This window comes from Pituophis catenifer, unplaced genomic scaffold (genome assembly GCF_029215685.1).
Source record: "Pituophis catenifer annectens isolate HBS135680 unplaced genomic scaffold, rPitCat1.0.hap2 SCAF_2, whole genome shotgun sequence".
Lineage (NCBI taxonomy): Eukaryota > Metazoa > Chordata > Lepidosauria > Squamata > Colubridae > Pituophis > Pituophis catenifer.
Genome location: NW_027256882.1, coordinates 201,898,887 through 201,919,151, shown reverse-complemented (window position 1 = coordinate 201,919,151; position 20,265 = coordinate 201,898,887). Strand labels below are relative to the sequence as shown.

The 20,265-nt window shown below is 39.5% G+C and overlaps 1 protein-coding gene across 1 annotated transcript in view; it reads right to left on the bottom strand.

The window, feature by feature from the left end:
- DNAH6 (dynein axonemal heavy chain 6) overlaps nt 1-20,265 on the bottom strand; it is a 184,085-nt gene that overhangs the window by 151,603 nt on the left and 12,217 nt on the right. Inside the window, exons 8-15 of the mRNA XM_070935458.1 lie at nt 20,089-20,260; nt 19,211-19,324; nt 18,084-18,284; nt 11,763-11,883; nt 9,358-9,509; nt 8,250-8,402; nt 6,758-7,009; nt 5,455-5,583 (exon numbers count right to left, since the gene is read on the bottom strand). Of these exons, the coding sequence (XP_070791559.1) occupies nt 5,455-5,583; nt 6,758-7,009; nt 8,250-8,402; nt 9,358-9,509; nt 11,763-11,883; nt 18,084-18,284; nt 19,211-19,324; nt 20,089-20,260 (1,294 nt within the window). The remainder of the gene's footprint in view (nt 1-5,454; nt 5,584-6,757; nt 7,010-8,249; nt 8,403-9,357; nt 9,510-11,762; nt 11,884-18,083; nt 18,285-19,210; nt 19,325-20,088; nt 20,261-20,265) is intronic.

Genomic DNA, 20,265 nt, shown 5'->3' with positions numbered 1-20,265 from the left:
TGGACAGGGAAATTAGGTCCACGAACCATGGCCGACAGGCCAATGAGGAGCAATCAAGATCAGTTCTGCCCTCTCGTCCAGTAACTTTCGGATGACCTTGGAAATTATGGACAGCAGTGGAAAGGCGTAAAGAAGACCTCTGGGCTACGGGCTCCGAAGAGCATCCACGCCCTCTGTCCCCGGAGTCGGGAACCTCAAGAAGAATCTGCTTGTCTGGGCGTTTGTGTCAGATGTGAAGAGATCTACCTCTGGAAGGCCAAAGTGGAGAGCAATCTCGTTGAAGATTGATTGATGGAGATGCCATTCTCCCTGGTCTACTGTGCTCCTGCTGAGGAGATCCGCCTGGATGTTCGCGGCTCTGGATATGTAGCAGGCCCTGATGGACCGCAGATGAGTCTCCGCCCAGAGACTGAGGCATGCTTCCTCCATGAGACGTTGTGAACGAGTACCTCCCCGTCGATTCACGTGAGCTTTCGCTGTGACGTTGTTCCTCCTGACGAGGACGTCCCGGTCTTGTAACTTCGACTGAAAGGCTCTCAACGCTAGATGAATGGCCCTGAGTTCCAGCCAGTTTATGCCATTGGTCACCTCCACTGGAGACCACCTGCCCTGAACAAATTCCGAGCCCAGGTGAGCTCCCCAGCCGTAAAGACTGGCATCTGTAGTGAAGATCCAGAAGGGGGGAATCCTTGAAACTGCAGCCCTTGAGAAGGGCCGGGGAGGACCACCAAGAAAGGGAGCGGATTACTTTGGGGGTTAGCCGAATTCGTAGGGGGGAGGAGCTCTTGAGAGCTCGTTGATACAGTAGCAGGAACCATTGCAGAGATCTGCAATGGAGATGAGCCCACGGAACAATGCTGATGCAAGACACCATCTTTCCCAGGAGCTGAGAGAGAAGGCGGATCGGTAATGACCGACCTGACCCCACATCCCCGACCAGAGACCGCAAGCTGGTCAGACGTTCCTCAGAAAGATAGACCCTGCCCTGGACCATATCTATCACCGCCCCGAGGTGCTGAATGCGAGTCGTTGGGACCAAGTGGCTCTTGGCCATGTTGATGGAAAACCCATGGCTTTGCAGGACCTGTTTCGTGGTTTCCAGGTCCTGCAGCGCTAGTCGCTCCGACGAGGACTGGATAAGATCGTCCAGATAGAACTGAACCCTTATCAGCAGTGCTCGTAGGTGGCCCGCCAGTGTCGTCATCAATTTGGTGAAAACTCGGGGAACTGAGGACAGGCCGAATGGGAGATCCCTGTACTGGAAATGACAAGTCGCATGACAGAAACGAAGGAATTTCCGATAGGCCGAATGAATGGGTACGTGCAGGTAAGCCTCCGTCAGGTCTATTGACGTAAGGACATCCCCGTCCCTGATAGAGTCCAGAATGGTCTGTAGGGATTGCATTTTGAACCGTCAATATGCAATTTGACGGTTCAAAGACTTGAGGTCGAGAATTGCTCTCCATCCCCCCACGGACGTCTGAACAAGGAACAGACGAGAATAGAATCCCTGTCCCTGTTGGTCCAGAGGAACCGGTTCTATGGCCTGAATCTCCAGAAGGTGGTTGATTGCCGATTCCACCAAAAGCCTGTGAGACCGATCTCGTGAAATAGGGCACTGGAGAAATCGAGTCGGGGGGGGGGGGGTGGAGAGAAATTCCAGGGATAGTCCCAAATGGATGGTCTCCCTGACCCAAGCGTCTGAGGAAGACACCTCCCACTGGCTGGCAAACAAAGCCAGGCAGCCTCCGATGGAAGGGTCGGGCAAGCCGTCAGCGGAACCTGCGGAAGGGGCGGCCCCTACCTCCCCGAAAGGGTTTGCGGGACTAACCCCTATTGTTGAAACCCCCTTGCCTGTCTTGGGACCTATCCTGATGAGGAGAGGAGAATCTCTGAGACCTGGAGGAAGAAAACCCCGATAGGGACCCTTTAAAGCAGTGGTTCTCAACCTTCCTAATGCTGTGACCCTTTAATACAGTTCCTCCTGTTGTGGTGACCCCCAACCATAAAATTATTCCTAAAACCATTGAAAATATGTGTTTTCGGATAGTCTTAGGCGACCCCTGTGAACGGGTCATTCGACCCCCAAAGGGGTCCCGACCCACAGGTTGAGAACCACTGCTTTAAAGGGACAAAAATTGGAAGGGGAACGAGAATCCGTTCTACGAGATAAGGAGGGGAGAATCTTCTGCTTATCGTTAGATTCAATGAGAAGGGGTTCAAGAGGAGCCCCAAAGAGCTTGTCCTCCAAGTATGGGGAGGACGCCAGATGCCATTTGTTTTTGGTATCCGCCTGCCACTGGCGAAGCCATAGGAGGTGACGAGAGGTGATATTGGAACCAATTGCCTTGGAGGCGAACCTGGAAGCATTTAAGGTAGCGTCCACCGAATATTCTAGGGAGGCTATAATTTTGTTTATATCCTGATGGGCCCTAGTATCAGAAGCCGGTAAACAGTCCTGAAGCTGCTTAACCCACATAAGGGTGGCCCTATTGAAAAATGAAGCCGCAGAGGAAGCCTTAATGGCCCAGGCGGCAGCTTGGTGTGTCTTGGTGAGAGAGTGTTCTAACCTCCTCTCTTCCGGTCTGAGCCCCTCCTCTGGAGGACCAGTGATAGCAGTTGAAGAATTGAGAGCAGCCACAGGTTGATCCACTGAAGAAACCTGAAGAATAGAGGAAATATCAGAAGCCATGTTATACAAACGTCTGTCCAATGAATTAGGATTGGGACCCAAGACTGGGGTAGACCATTGGCAAGTAATGACATCCTTGAATATCTTAGGACCGGGGATCTCCTCAGCTTCAAATGTAGGCTCCTGAAATAAGGAAGCTGAAGCACCAGCGTCAACCTCCGAAGAGTAGGTTTGGACTGTGAAAGGCCATGACGAGTTGTGAGTTTGGCTTTATGAAGGAGGGATCTGAAGACCTGAGGTCTGAACAGACACACAAAGGAAGGCTGATCAGGAGCTAAGTCCTCATCTTCTGATAAGCCAGGTTCACCAAAGTTCTCCCCTATTTCAGAATTCTGACTAGAAGTAGCTCTGCAATGCTCCTGATCCTGAGAAAGCCCATCTGAGCCCTGAGACAGATGTGCAGAAGAGTGTTCAGTCATCCAGGAACTAGTTCTGCATTGCCTTTCCTCAGCTATGCCACGCTGCACAGTTGCTTGGATAAGGGTAGCTAAATCAAGGGCCAAGGAAGAAAGAATCACTGGTTCCTGAGCTGGAGCTATTGTTTGTGGAAGGAGTACAGGAAGGGAAGGTTGAGGCAGAGGTAGGGGCTGGGAAGAAGGAGGCTTGTGAATCTCAGCTACCACTTGAATGGAATGTGCAGAAGAAGCCTGAATAGGTTATAAAAGCCTGGCACTGGTCTCAGCTTGGCCTGGAGAAAATACAGTAGGATCACCATCTGGGGACCATGAAGGGATTGAGGGGGAAGGAATCCCCTGTCCTGCTGGAAGTTCAGGCCTTGAGGGGAGTGGTACTGGAGATGGTAATAATTCCCTCAGAGAAGCCTCCTTAATGGCCTTTTCTATTGCCTTTTCAATAGTCTTATGCCTCTTAAGATCCTCCTTCTGGCTGGCTTTGGAGGGCTGTTTATCCGTAGCAGAAGTGCCCTTGCCATGTTTGGGAGGAACAGGGTCTTGAGAACGACTAGAAGAGGCTCTTTTAAAATGTCGTGAAGACATCTTGCAACAGAAAATAGGCCTCCAATAGACACGAGGCCGATTCAAAATGGCGGCCGCTGAAGGTACTGCCCCAAAGGGAGCCGAGGCAAAATGGCGACCGGGCAGGATCATTAGAAGAAACTCCAAATAAAGACACCTCACTGACCCAGACAGAAGCCACAAGAATTAGAATGGTCTTACCGCTTTCCAAGAGTGCACGAAATTCTCTGCAATGTGGCTATTGATAGCAATGGGGAAACGGCAACCTCAACATTTTTCAAAATGGCGGCCGCTATACACTCGGCTCCCGCTCCGCAAGCCTGACATCATAGGCGAAGCCCAGAGAACGCCAATTAGGGCTCTGCCAGCTGGCAGAGCTGTCGCTCCAAAAAGGGGCAACCCTCAGCTGTTTCCGGCCGAAGCCGTTCACGCTGGTAAGCAGGACCTCGACCGGGTGACTGGGAGATGCCTGCTGGAACCGCTGAGCGGTCCTCAGCGGTTTCGGGCATGAGCCCTTCACGCTGGTAGAAAAAGACTCACCAGATCCCTGGTATCTCTTTCTAAGTGTAAATAATAAAAACAACAAAAATCCTAAAGGAAAAAAAATCCCCTTTAAATGCAGCAAGCAATGAAAAACTGGGTCAGCTCAGCCAAGTCTGTCCTAACAGGTCGACTGAGTCTGAAATCTGGGAAGCTACAGGAAGAGGAGGAGCTTCTCAAATTGCAGACCCAGTCCAGATCAGATGACTGTAACTACCCAATCATGACCACTGGCTCCACGCTGTTGTAGAATGAACTATGTCATGGCCACAATACAACAATGTATTGTAAAACTATTTATTTAATTTATCAAATTCATTTGCCACCCATTTCACAGTTCAGGCTATGAAAACTTACACCACTATGTATTGTAAAACAATGTACTGTATTCTAAAGAAAGATACATGACTGATTTCATAACTTCATGAGATGGATGATAAAAAAAACTGTTTGCACATGATTGAATTAGCCCATATGTCATTTAAAACAGATTGGTTAGCATGGGACTGTGGTGGTTCCATATGCTGCTGTGAATTATAAACGAATATTTTTAATTAACCACAAATATTTATTCACTACACATTACGAACTGCATCCAGTTATCAAAGCTATTCCTCTATTCTCCTGTAGCCTTGTTTATTTCATGTTTATTGTGTATAAATAATTATTTGTTGGGTTAGTTCAATGGTTTCACATGACCCGGAAATGTAAGTGCTGAATAGAATGCAGAAAAGAAATGAAAACATTCCCAAATCCCTAATAGAAAAATATTATTATGAGAGAGAGTGAGAGAGAGGGGGGGGGAGAGAGAGAGAGAGAGAGGGAGGGAGACTGACCTTGGATAGTATATTATAATTGCATTGTATTCTGTTGAGCACTGTATTATAAGAACCAGTAGGACTCAGTGATACAGTCAGAATCAACATTTGCTATTGTTTCAATAGAACCATTCTGGAATATGCAGAATTAGAATAATAGTCTCATTAAATAAACTAAATAAGGGGTTATTAGGAATTCAAGCACTCTTTCCTAACTCTGATTTTATCATTATGCCCCTATGAAATTGGTTAGGTTCAAGGCATTCAATATTCTATCACAGAATGGAAATTTGAACCTGGCCCTCCTATTGCAGGGCAAGGCTATCTTTAATATAGCACACCATCTCATACATCATATGACTTGTTTCATTTTGCAAATCATAATTTAAACATCCATCTACAAAGAAGAATGGAATTGTGGACAAATTACCTTGAAGTTTTTCTGATAAGATTTATACTGGAATGCCCGCTTTTGTATTTCATCAAGAATGGCCTGCAACTCACTTAGAACTATTTTTATTCTCTCTTGATCAGCATCTGCATCCAAAATCTGAGGATCCTATTAAAAAATGTCAAAAGTCATTTTATAATCAGCTATCATTAAGGTTACATATAAATATTGTACACCAAACCATAAAATTAAATTCAGTGTGGAGACAGTTTCTATTTAGAGTACAGTACAATGTAAATGCAATTAATTTTTTATGCTTGGTTTAATTCTTACTACAAAAGGCACCAAGTAACACTGATCAATTTTTCTCTGTTATCAACTGAAAAAAGAGCTAGGCAAGTATTTGTTTCAATATCTGATAAAAGAGCAGTTTAGTTGAGCAGGAATACATAATAAATCAATGGCTCTTGACAACTCTATCATCTACTTACACGGGGAAGACAGAGCTGAGAAGTATTTTTGCTCATGGCCCTGATTTTCCAAGAAGGAGTTAGAGGGTACAGTACATACTGTTCACCCTTCAAATTCTATCCAGTTTTATCTATTAAAAGTGGGGCTGTAAAGGTTTTCCTGTCACTTTTAATGTGTATGTGCCATTAAAATAGATTTTTCTGAGTGAAATCAAAGCTTGCCATATTTCTTAATTTAAAAACACAAACCCATGTGGATTACCCGATTTATGAGATTCCTTACCCTGGATCCATTGGGTTGCATTGCTTTTCTTGCTTCTTAAGTCAAAGACTTTTCATTGCCTTTTTACCCAAGGCATTTTTTTAAATATCAGATGCTAACTCTGAGAATTATTGCTGGGGAAGCATAGTTCTACCACATAGTATGGCTTTCTAATTCATCTTGGGTTTAGCATACCCAACTACTGAAACTAATAAGGGTAAACAACTAGTAAATAATAACAAGAATTATATTATGAAAAGACCTGCAAATAAAAATAGAAGAATTGTGGCAAGAGAAAGCATGAGTAGTACCAATAGTAGTATTCCTTCCTTGGGTGCAATCTCAAAGCAACTGGAGGACCACTTGAACACTGAACATCGGTATTGACATAATCACTACCAATCAATTGTAAAAGACAGCTTTACCTGGAACAGCTTTCATCCTGTAGCAATACCTTTAACACCATCAAACATGAACATCTGCTTATCTGAGGTCCATGGGAAGCACTTGATAAGTGGATAAAATGCCAATTCAAGTTTAAACATCTGGATGATTGTGACAAACTATAAGTCAATAATGCAGGAATATAAAAAAATAATTAATTTAATACCTGTGCTAGAAGTCTAACTTCTTTAACTTCTTCATTCAGATCATGAACATCTTCATCTAGAAGCTGGCAGAATTTAATAATGCTGGCATCTCTTTCACCCACAGATTTATCAATTGCATTACGAACAGCAACAATAGAGGGCTTCAAACTTGAGAACAAAGCAAAATCTTCAGGAGGCGTGGGTATGACATACTGTTCAATAAGCTGATACATCTTAGAAACCACTTTTGATTCATCATCAAGAATTTCAATCTGAGGGAAGGTAGAAACAAATTATTTTTCCATTTTGTTCGCAAATACTCTGACAGGTTATCTTAAAACACTTCACAAATCTAAATTGCTGTCAAATGCCATTTTAAATACAGGGCAGAACCTGATTTTAAAATTGCACAAAGAGATCGACGTTACCTACTACCTACATAAAAATCAAGTTCAAATGCATTCATTCTCACTCTCACTCACTCCGTCCATAGTACACTAGGCCTCCCGGGAGCCTCCACAATTTGAGCCACTCTCTGCTCTATTTAATAACCTGCGTGTTCATTTAATGGCTGCATCAGAGAGAGCATCAGGGAGAGTGAGGATCATTAAGTGAGGTCATCTTGCTTAATGGCTATCACCACTTGTGACCATAATGGGAAGGCTCCAGTGTAGTCATAAATCAAGGACTATTTGTACAACTGAGAATCAACAGTACACTTACTACAAACTGGGAGATCACTCCCAGTAGTTTCATATAGATACTATATAACATGAAGATATATAACATGAAGAACAATTTTTGTTGTGTTGCACATGCCCCTGCCTCTGGGTCATGAGAGAGACAGAGATTCCTTCTCTCAGTATGAGAGAAAAGAAAGGAAGACAATTGGATTTCTTGGGGTCATAAGCACAGTCACAGTTTTACTTAACAACCACTTCACTTAACAATTGAGTTTCCAATTGTAATTGCAAAACAAGTGCTACCTCTATTAGCTAGACTGGGTATAAATTCCACTGATTTTGCTGTACTTCTCTTCTATTGCATCTCCTCCAACATCCTGCTGTCCTCCAAACATTTTCTACTTCACTTAGTGCCAGCATAGCCTGTGGCAAGGGATTGTGAAAGATGTTGGAAACATCTGGTGAGCGCTAACTAGGCACTGCAGATGTGAAGGAAAATTACTCTTTGACAGGCCACACAACCAATTGTGATACATAGGTTTCATGCCCTATTTATTTCAGCTAGGATGTACAGCAAGACTAGATTTAGATATGCAAATTATATTGTACCTATCTCCCAGGAAAGCAAATGCAGGAGAACATAATTATTACCCAGATCAAAAGGATCTATTTGATTTCTTATGAGAAACTGACTAGCATATATGGGTTTCATGAACTGTAGATAGAAGGTGTCATAGTATCTAAAAGCAAGGAAAACACATCCGGCAATGGCAACAAAATGAAACTTGTTAACTCGTGCTACTTAATAAAAACAGTATGGTGAACTTACCCTATCTTGTATTTCATCAAGGAATGTCAAAGTAACCACATATTCGGTAGTTGTACTTGGCAGAAACTCAAGTTTAAATTTAGCATCATTTGCCTCAGCAAGAATGGTGTTCACTTTTTTCTTTGCAATTACAGGAAGCATTTCATTAATAACCTACATGCAAAAGAAAGTATTAAAAGCATTAGTAATATTATAAACAGACAAGTTACATTTAGATAGGAATCTACTTAATATGAAACTATTCTTTAGTAAAGATTATGTAGTTTATAACGAGTAAATGCCAGGTCATGATTAAATGGATATAGGTGACTGAGTCAGTCACTTTCTTTCAACTCAACCCACCTCATAGGGTTGTTGTGGGTAAAATGGGAGAAGGTGTGTTGGATAGATTCATTACCTTAAGGGGTTTATAAAAATAATAAAAGCAAGATATAAATAAAATAAATAAAATTTCAGTTCATAATGCATAAAATAGACAAAAGAATTTTGGGAAATGTCTTTTAGTTATTGGAAATAGAAGTCAATACCTATCACACCCCAAGGGGCATCCCTGATTTCCCAAACACTGTTTTTAAATTATTACAAATAACTAAAATTGTGTTTTGATTTCAAAATTGTGTAAGATCTCACAAGAGAATATAGAACGTTTTTTCAGGATTTTGTTGCAGAATACAAAAATGTCATAAAACTACAGCAATCTTTGAGATCTGGTAAAATTTCAGTTATTCTGGAGGGAGGAATGCCCAAGCCACCATATGAGATTTGCTCCATAGCATTTTCTTTCCAAGCTTTTCCATAGAGTTCAGTGCACAATTTTGAGACAGTTATTCTGTCTTAATCCAACCTTAACTCAAGATTATTGTCGGGATTAAATGAAAGGATATTTCTAATAGTTTCCAAAGAAAAGCTGGGATATAAATGCAATTAGTAATCAATCAACTGATAATACATATATCTTTTATGTTACATTATCTCTCTTTCACACACACATTTTTCTGGAAAATCCCCTTAGTATGCAGAAACTTTCTTGTTTTTATATTGGCCCCATTTTATTTCTAATCTGTTATGGGAGCATTAAAATGGAAGTTAAAGGACAATGTGGATTTACCTCCAAACAGCGCTTTGGTGATGGAATTAGTTTGTCTTTCAGCCTTTTAGCATCTATGAGGAACAAACCTAATGGTCTCTTTTGTTTTATTGCCAACGCTTCTTTGTGTTGTCTGTGATATTTCTCCAGTTGTTCAGCAAAAAATTTAACATCTGTTTATTTTAAACAGAAGGATACAGTTAGTCATTTACAGATGGCTTGAGGGGAAAAATTATATTGGATTTCCTCATGGGAAAGAAGACAATTTTCCCCCTTTTTATTTAGAAAAGTTTTTTTTTAGTGATGAACAGAGATTATTCAAAATGGGTTATCTTCTCCTGCCTGGTCTATAGAGAGTTTTTACAGAAATAAACAAATGTTTATTTTGTATGAAAGCAGCCACTTCCAATTCCAGAATGTTATGAAACCTAGACACAAACAATCTCAACTCAGCAATACAATTCCAGAGAAGTGGTAGATTTTTGCTTAACAATAGCAAGGGATTCTGTTCCATTCTATTCCATTCTGTTAAGTGATTCTCCGATAAAATATCCTGGAAAATACCAAAGTTTTTAACTATTTAAAAAATGGTTGCTGTAAAAAATGGTATTAACCATGAGATTAACATACTTATTAGAAGTGTGAAAAGCTTTGGATTGAAAGGCACAATAGCACTTTGGAGAGCAAGCATGCTCACAGCATAAAAAGTTACATGCTCACAGTAACTATAGAAAGGGTAAGTAGTCAAGGAACAACAAAAAGGATGTGTCACTGCAATGAATATTTCATATTTTTTATCATGAAGTTTATATTAGTCACTTATATGCAGCAACATTTTGCAATTCTTTAAAGTAGTTGTGAGTAGTTTAAAGTAGTTTTTTCTGGGATTGCTGGTTCCAGTTCCAGTGTGATCTTGGAAAAAGGCTTGTTTGTAGATTGATGCTTCAAGCGGACTCTTAAGCATAAAGCCTTTTAAACTCAACTACTACTAGTCAATTAAAGAATCAGAAAGAATCCAGGATTATCTACACTACACACCCTAGCCAACCATTGTATAATAGAATATTGCAGTCTTCCTTTGTTTTTATTCAAATTCAGTTCAAAAAAGAAACCTAAAGTTGAAACCTGGTAGAGAGAATTTTAGATTTCATAGACAAATCTAACTTTGCTCTGAATTTCAGACAATAATGACCCAAACAATAGTGAAGCAGATTATTAAACTGTCACGTGTACATGTTTTAGAAAAAAATCCCTTTTAGCACTTAGTGGACATTCATCTTAAAAGATACCCCTTGCCATTAAAGCAAGAATTGTGTGTGTGTGTGTGAACACACTTTATCTATAATCCTTTCATACTTATGTTGTCTGGAGAGTAGTTTTGATCTAGTGATCAAGGAACCAGACTAGAAACCAGGAAACTGTGAGTGAATGATTTTGGGTCAGTCCCTTTCTCTTAGCCCAATTCACTTCACAGGCTTGTTGTTGTGGAGAAAAGAGGAGGAGGAAGGAGTATTAAGTTCGCCATCTTGAGTTGTTTGTTTATAAAAAAGCAGGATAAAAAAAATGTTTAAAAAACCTTAAAGCAGGGGCCTCCAAACTTGGCAACTTTAAGACTTGTGGATTTCAACTCCCAGAATTCCTCAGCCAGCTTTGCTTTGCTGGCTGAGGAATTCTGGGAGTTGAAGTCCACAAGTCTTAAAGTTGCCAAGTTTGGAGGCCCCTGCCTTAAAGGTTCATTACTATAGAACAGTATCAGTGCATCAAACCGCCAAATTTAATTATGAATACACCCACGAATCCTTCCATTTTAACCACTATATCATATCACATACAGACAGTCAATGACCAGCTACACACCATTCACAGTTACATAATTACATAATTACAGCTGAATCTCATCTACCTTTGTCTATGCTTTGCAATGCTAACATAATCGCTAAAGTGACAGAGACAACCTTCTTAAGGGCTATATGATTGGTTTAGGAGCAGGTTGCCAGCTTTATTTCAGAACATAGTAAGATACCTATATTGGAGAAAGTGAAAAAGGAAGCCCCTTTTCTCCTTTTAAAATATATATGAAATATAATATTTTCAGATAAAAGAAAGGTTTCCTTCAAAATAAACTTGACTCCTAGTGGCTTTATGGAATCGCATGTAGTTCAGGCAACACTATGAAAGTCACTTCTCATTTGTTTCTTCTGGGATGTTCTTATGGCCGTCCATAAGGTCCTCCTTAACATCCCCAAATTTGGTTAAAGTTGGCTAGGTGCTGCAACCTACAGTAAATGAACTTGTTTAATGCCACATCCAGGGGATTTTCTATAATTTCGATATTTCAAATGTTTACTGGCACAACAGTCTGCTAAGAAAATTATTTTCTAATCAAATGAGGCACAAAATGTAACAAAATATAAAACAATATTTACCAGGCTCTTCTTTCTTTAGAGCTTGCAAATCAAGGCTTTCATTTTCTCTGAAAAATAATCGAAACTTTTCAAAAGTAGCTGCATAAAAATTTGCTGCTTCAAATGCTGAATCAATTGTTTCCTAAAAAGTAAAAAAAGATATTTAAATTTTTATAGTCTTTAATTAACTTCCATCCATACAATGGTTCTATTTCATTTCTCCTTTTTTCACTGCCATTTATTACTATGCTGTGTTATTCTTACATAGAAGCAATGATAGCAAGCATATAAAAGTTAAAGAACAAGTTGAAATATCTACCATAAAATAAGTAATCATTGTGCCAGCTTGTTATCTACTACCAAATTGTTTTAGGTAGATTAAAAAAAGAAAAGACAGTATTTCAGTAGAGTTCAGTAGGACTCTACTGGCACTCTTGTCAGAGAAATCCAGATTTAAGGATCTCACAACCATGTTGCTATTGGCCAGGCATTTTTTCTCAGCTTAGGTTACATGCAGGATTGCTGTTGTGAGAATAAGTCTTCAGTTGAGGTGAATTTAAGCTGTTACTACCCAAATTCAACATTTAAAAAAAAATCTATTACATTTTCATTTGCACTCAGCTATTAATGAATAAATAAATACATTCCATAATTAATTTGATTCCTCTTTGTGATGCCCAATACCAAAGCTGTAAAGTGTGTACTATTTTTTTCTAAGGACCAAACTATTATTAATTACGTTACTTATTATAAATAGCAGCTGAAAGTAATGGAAAAGATCTACCACCACTCTTTGCTATAGTATTATTCACAATAATGTGAATAATATTATTCCTAAATCAAATTTGCATTGCAAGGAAACCTCTCAATGACACCAACGAGCCTTGATTATAATCATTATCCCAAGCCACCAGCTGCAATTTGCATTAACAAATCTCCCATTGTTATTAATGGACCATTATCCCAATATTGAACAAACAACCTCAGCTGCTGTTTCCCTTTTGTGTGTATTAGAGAGAGACATGTGTTTAACCTTACAGTTTGGTTCAAAGAAATTTTATTAGCCAGTTTATTTTCCCTTCTGACTTTTCATGGATGGCATTACTAATTTAGGTATAGGTCCAGTGGTGGGATTCAGCCAGTTCGCACCACTTTGGGAGAACCAGTTGTTAACTTTCTGAGCAGTTTGGCAAACTGGTTGTTGGAAGAAATCATTAGGGCAGTGAACCAGTTGTTAAATTACTTGAATCCCACCACTGTATAGGTCTATAATAGCTGTTGTAAGATATCTTTAAAAATTATTGATATTAGCACTTTTCTCAGAGAAGATACAGGAAGAAGAAAAAGATTAGGAATAGAATTGGTGTGAAGCCACCTATATTGGGCAGAAACAATATAGAAAAATGCTGGAGGCACATGGTAACTTTATTGACAATGGCAAAAAAATCAATTCATACTTCATGGGAAAAAACAACAGTAAATCCATTCCTTTATTTTTGCCAAAAAAAACCCACATGGATAGAAAAACTAAATTGATTGGTGATGTAGTGCTGGATGATGGGCCCTCAGGTCACCGGCACGCAACATGCTACTGAGGAAGAGCTAAAGATGTTTCAGAATAGTAATGGTGGTGATAACATAGCTAGAATAGTCTTTGGGATGTCTAGTTGCTGATGTTGCCATAAGAAAAGAAAAGCCAAAGGTGCAAGATAGAATTACAGTAGGAACATAGAACATAAGAAGCATGAACACAGGAAAGCTCAACACAGCATAAGATGAAATGAAATTACTATAAATTGACACCTTAGGCTTCAGTAAATTGAGATCGACTCTGTGAAAAAATTGAAGTGGTGGATAATCTCTGCCTTTTAGAATCAACCATCAACACCAAAGGAACAAGCAGTCAAGAGCTGCAGACTAGCACTTGGTAGAACAGGTATAAAGTCCTTGAAAAAGATATTCAAATGCCATGATGTGTCTCTACCTACAAAAATCAGTATCATGCATGCTACAACATTCCCTGTGATATTGTATGGAAGTGAAAGTTGGAATTTGAAGAAGGAGGATAGAAAGACTATTTACACTTTTGAACTTTGGTATTGGAAAAGATTCTTTAGAATACTGTGTACAGTCCAAAAAAAGAAAATGGATCATTAAACAAATCAACCCAGAATTCCCACTTAAGGCATAAATGAGCAGGCTCAAATTATTTCCTGATTGGGAAAAGTGAATGGAAAGACAAGAACAAGCAGCAAGGTGGATGTCCTCAGTTACAATGGTGATGCACAAACCATTGAAAGATCTGAAGGACCAGGTTGTAGACCAATTGTTATGGAGAAAATCTCTATTGATATGGTTGCTAGGAGTCAAAAACAACTTTTTAAAAATAAAGTTGTTTTTATTTTTTAAGACAAAAAAACATTTAGTACATCATACATTTCTTCCATGTGACATTTCGGTGTTATCTTCAAAAGTTTCTTCTCTTCTCTATCTCTTCTGTCTTCAATCTCACCAAGTCCATTACAAAAGTTTTCCATTAGTATAATATTCTAATTACAACAATTTCTTTTTCTTCAATCTCTTTTAAAACTTATTTATATCCCTTTTCTAACCAATAGTAAAATTTATTCCATATTTTAAAATATTCTGAATCTTCTCTTTCCTTTATCATCATAGTTAATGTATTCATTTCTGCACAGTCTAAAATTTTTTTAATTACTTCTCCCTCCGATGGTATATTCTCTGCTTTCCAATTTTGTGCATAAATAATCCTTGCTGCTGTTAAGACATGTGTAATCAAATATATATTATCTTTACTAATTTTCTCTGATAAGGTACCCAATAGGAATAGTTCTGGTTTTAAGTCTACACGTTGTTGTATCATTTCCTCCACCTATAACTTAATTTTATTCCAATAGTTTTTTGCTTTAGGGCATATCCAGCACATGTGGTAATATGAACCTGGTAACTAGTGGCATTTCCAACATTTAGCTGATTTATCTTTAAACATTTTTGTCAGTTTCTCAGGGGACATATGCTATCTATAAAATATTTTGTATTGATTTTCCTTGTATGCAGGGGACATTGTGAATTTATAATTTCTTTCCCATAATTGTTGCCACTTATCCAATTCAATTGAATATCCAAAATGTTTTGCCCAGGCTATCATTGTTTCTTTTACTTGTTCTTCCTGAATCAAAAACAACTTGATGGTACATAATCACCAGGACCAGATGGATTACATCCCAGAGTTCTGAAGAAGCTGGCAGACATGATCTTGAAACAATTGAACTATATCTTTCAAAAATCCTGGAATACTGGTGAACTATCAGAGGACTGAAAAACAGTTAACATGGTTTCCATCTTCAAAAAAAGTGGGGGAAAGAGATCCAGGAAACTACAGACCAAACAGCCTGACATAAATACCTGGGAAGATCCTGGAAAAGATCATCAAACAACGGATCTGCTAACCCCTAGAAGCAAGCAAAATTAAAACAAGAACCCCACACTGGTTTGTCAAAAACAGATCATGCCAAACAAATCTTATTTCATTCTTTGACAAAGTGACTAAATTAGTGGACCAGCAAAATGCTATGGATATAGTGTACTTGGATTTCATTAAGGCATTTGACAAAGTAGACCACAACCTACTTCTGAGTAAGTTAGAAAAATGTGGGATAAACAGCATCACCACCAGAAGGATTCATAACTGGCTGACAAACCGCACTCAGCGTGTGATCCTTAATGGAACTAAATCTACAGGGAGGGAAGTAAGCAATGGGGTACTCCAAATTCTGTCTTAGGCTCAGTACTCTTTAATATCTTCATGAAAGATTTAGATGAGCAAATAGAAGGGGAACTCATCAAATTTACAGATGACACTAAATTGGCAGGAATAGTCAACACCCAGAAGATAGGCTCAAGAGCCAGAAGAATATCGACAAACTTGAACACTGTACCCTAACAAAATGAAATTCAATGATGAGAAACATGAGAAATTTTACACTTAGGTAAGAAAAATCAAATGTACAGGTATAGAATAGGTGTAACCTGGCTCAATAGCAGTAACTGCAAGAGAGATCTTGGAATTCTAGTGGACAATCATTTAAATATCTGGATCCGTTCCAGTCGGGCTTCAGGCCCGGGTACAGCACAGAAACAGCATTGGTCATGTTGGTTGATGATCTCTGGAGGGCTCGGGACAGGGGGTGCCCCTCTGTCCTGGTCCTGTTAGATCTCTCAGCGGCTTTTGATACCATCGACCATGGTATCATGCTGCACCGGTTGGAAGAGTTAGGGGTGGGAGGCATTGTGTTGCGGTGGTTCTCCTCCTTTCTCTCTGACCGGTCGCAGTCTGTGTTGACAGGGGGACAGAGGTCGACCCCGAGGCCCCTCATATGTGGGGTGCCGCAAGAGTCGGTCCTCTCGCCTCTCCTGTTCAACATTTATGTGAAGCCTCTGGGCGAGATCATCCGTGGTTTCGGGGTGGAGTACCATCAGTACACTGACGACACCCAGCTGTACATCTCCACCCCGGATCACCCCAACGATGCCCTTGAAGTGATGTCCCGGTGCCTGGAGGCCGTACGGATCTGGATGGGGAGGAACAGGCTCAGGCTCAGGCTCAACCCATCCAAGACTGAGTGGCTGTGGTTTCCGACGTCCCGATATAGTCAGTTGATGCCATCACTGACTATTGGGGGCGAATCACTGGCCCCCACAGAGAGGGCTCACAACTTGGGCGTCCTCCTGGATTCACGGCTGTCTTTAGAAGAGCACTTGACAGCCATGACCAGGAGGATTTTTCATCAGGTCCGCCTGATTCGCCAGTTGCGTCCCTTTCTGGATCGGGACTCGTTACGCACGGTCACTCATGCTGTCACCTCCTGCCTGGACTATTGCAATGCTCTCTACATGGGGCTCCCCTTGAGGAGCACCCGGAGGCTCCAACTGGTGCAGAGTGCGGCCGCGCGGGTAGTAATGGGAGCAACATGGCGTTCCCATGTAACACCCCTCCTGCGCGAGCTGCACTGGCTCCTGGTGGTCTTCCGGGTGCGCTTCAAGGTTTTGGTTACCACCTTTAAAGTGCTCCATGGCTTAGGACCTGGGTACTTGCGGGACCGCCTACTACCACCAATAGCCTCCCACCGGCCGGTACGCTCCCATAGAGAGGGGCTCCTCCGGGTGCCGTCAGCCAAACAATGCCGACTGGCAGCCCCCAGGGGGAGACCCTTCTCTGTGGGGGCACCTACTATCTGGAACGAGCTCCCCCCAGAGATACGGAGGATCCCGGATCTGCGCACCTTCCGCCGCGCTTTAAAGACCTTACTATTTCACCAGGCGGGCCTGGCCTAATTTTCTCCCTCTTTTATAAAAGATTTTTAATTTTTAAATATCTTTTAGTATTTTATACATTCAATTTTAAATTGGTTTTAAAAGTTTGGGGTTTTAAATTTGTCGGGGCCAAAATTATTTAATTTGATTTTATCCTACTTTTAAATTTTGTATGTATGTGTTTTATTGTTTTATTGTTTATTGTGCACCGCCCTGAGTCCTTCGGGAGTAGGGCGGTATAGAAATCAAATAAAATTAAATAAATAAATAAATAAATAAATAAATAAATAAATAAATAAATATGAGCCAACAGTGTGCTGCAGCAGCCACAAAAGCCACTGTAATCCTAGGCTGTATTAACAGAGGATTAGAATCAAGATGATGTGACATGTTAGTATGGTACCACTTCATAATGCCTTGGTAAGATCACACTTGGAATATTGCAACCAATTTTGAACTCCATATTATAAAATAAATGTTGAGACTCTGGAAAGAATGGAGAGAAGAGCAACAACAATGATAAGAGAGCTGGAGGCTAAAACATATGAAGAACGGTTGCAGGAATTGGATATGTCTAGTCTAGTGAAGTGGAGGACTAGGGGTGACAGTTTTTAATATTTGAGAGGCTGCCACAAAGAAGAGAGGGTCTACTTTCCAAAGTATCAGAAGGCAGGACAAGAAGCAATAAATGGATACTTATCAATGAGAGAACCAACTTAGAACTACGGAGAAATTTCCTGACAATGAGAACAATTAATCAGTGGAACGGGTTGCCTTCAGAAGTTGTGAGTGCTCCATCACTGAAATTTTTAAGATGAGATTGGACAGTCATTGTCCAGAATGGTATGGGGTCTCCTGCTTGTGCAAGGGGTTGGACTGAAAGACCTCCAAGGTCCCTTCCAACTCTGTTATTCTGTTAATCATTCAGTTTTGAAACTGTTACTTAAATACCTCTGCAATATAAAATATTTAAATGTAAATAAATTTATAAACAAGGGTGACATATACCTTTATTTGTAAGATAATAGTTTGAAGATGTTTATCATCTTTAAACATTGTTGATAAGCTTGGTCCTTCACCACATGTTTTTTCTTCAATTTTGTTGTTAATAACAGGACGAGTGAAGGCATCAAAATACTGATCTGGAACAAGGTTTGCAACAGATAACACAGTTGCCTGAAACTGAGACACAATATCTGCCATAGCATCCTGTTTGACCAAATAGACGAAAATCAGTTGAAATGTTTGTTATACTAGATATGAAGGTTTGCATAGCATTTTCAGAGCTCTTCACATAAATATGGTTGAATCCTTTACAACAATTGTAAAAATTTCTCATGAAGACCCACAAATCTAACACTTTGAATGCCAAGTCTCTAGAGTTTTTTATTTTAAAAGTTTTCACTTCTTAAAAAAGAATATGAGGACTGCTGGGTATTGATTTGTGTATTAAATTACAGTAACCTTAATAATGCATAAAACCTGAATGCCACCTAAAACTGAAATAAATCTCCAAAGTTCATAAGTAATACTAAAGCCACCAAAAGAAATATAGAAATATCAAAAGGAGAATCACCTTTGCATAGTATCTCTAAGAGTGATGTTAATAAATAGTTAATTAAATGCCATGGCTTGTCTATGTCAGTGGACAAGTGGCAAGGCTGCCCAGAAGTTTTTATTTTAAACATGGTCACCCCTGGATTACAAATTTGGAGTTTTTTCTGTTGCTGGCTACATACTTTTCTTTCCTTCCTAATTTTCACAGCATCTTTGTCATTGCCAAAATGGCTTCAAATAGTGCCTTTTATGCAGCAGTTAACTAGAAAACTAACTAGAAAACTAGCAGTTAACACTGCAAGTTTCATTCCTGTAATCCTACAATAATAGCAGTTCAACTCATTATGAAATAACAGGTTGTCCTTGTTCATATTGTATTGCTTAAAGATGAATATTCTTCTCAAATATTCTGGTCAGATTCAAAGCTAAGTTATTATTCAGTTGATCAAAAATTATTTCCAGAGGTACCTTCCAGCCTAAATCTATGCCCGTCGAAAATTACATCTGACTCAACTATAATTACATTTTTTTCCATTTTTAAAAAATGGAAATCTTTTCAGAACTAAATGAACTTTAACCTGGAACTCTTCCACAGTTGGTTCAAACAGCAATGCATGGATTTCTAAAATTAGCTCGACAAGAAACATTGGAATGGATGCCTCTTCTTCCTCTGCAACCGCTGAAGGAGTTCCCTAGAGTAAAAACAGAAAAGAATGAATTAAGTCTTTTTTTAAAATTAGACAATGAACTCAAACTCTAAAGCCCTCTAGCCTAGAAAGTTCCCTGTTTGTTAGAACGTAAATAATATTCAAATAATGGTTCAGATAGCCAGAACAATGTTCACAGGCCCAGTGGGACTGCATGTTTTGGAATGTTTAGGAATGTTGGTGAGAGTCTTTCTTTTCTTTGATCATGTTACTTCTTTGTTTTAATTATGATTATGAGGATACTTCAGCTGTTTTTGTTCCTTTCTCTTCTGTCATATCATATTGTATTCATTCTTTATAAAATGCATCCTTTTACTGGAATCCTTAATTATGATACTCATTTCTTAAAATAATATTAAAATTGATATTTTTAATCAGACCTATCCAGTTTCTGTGAATATTATTGTGAATATTATTAATTAGTTAGGATTTGTAGAGACTTTTTCTGGATATTATTCAGCACTAATGTATCATTTCTTATGTTATAAGCCTTTGCACAGAACTCTTTGAAGTATTTTCCAATTAGAAAACATACTGTAAAGGTTAAGTTTCATTAATTTCCATTGATAACATGGATTCAAGAAATACATTTTCACAGGATATGAAGTCAGGAACAATATATTAGATCAAGACAAAAAGATTGATATTGATCAATAGAAAGCAATGATTCTGCTTTAAACAGTAAGTTTTCTGAAATTTTGATCAAGTCATTCTAAACAGTTTGAACATCTCACTTTGATGAATATTACCTTCTTTTCCACAACTTCAGGTGCTTCTGCATCTGTATTCCATGTTTGGATAATTTCTACAAGTGGTGTCTTCTTCAACTTATCAGTAAGGTAACGCAAGAGAGTAGCAACAGATTTAACTGCCAAGACGTGCATAGTATTTACTATGAGATAATCAGCAAGACGAATAAAGCTGGG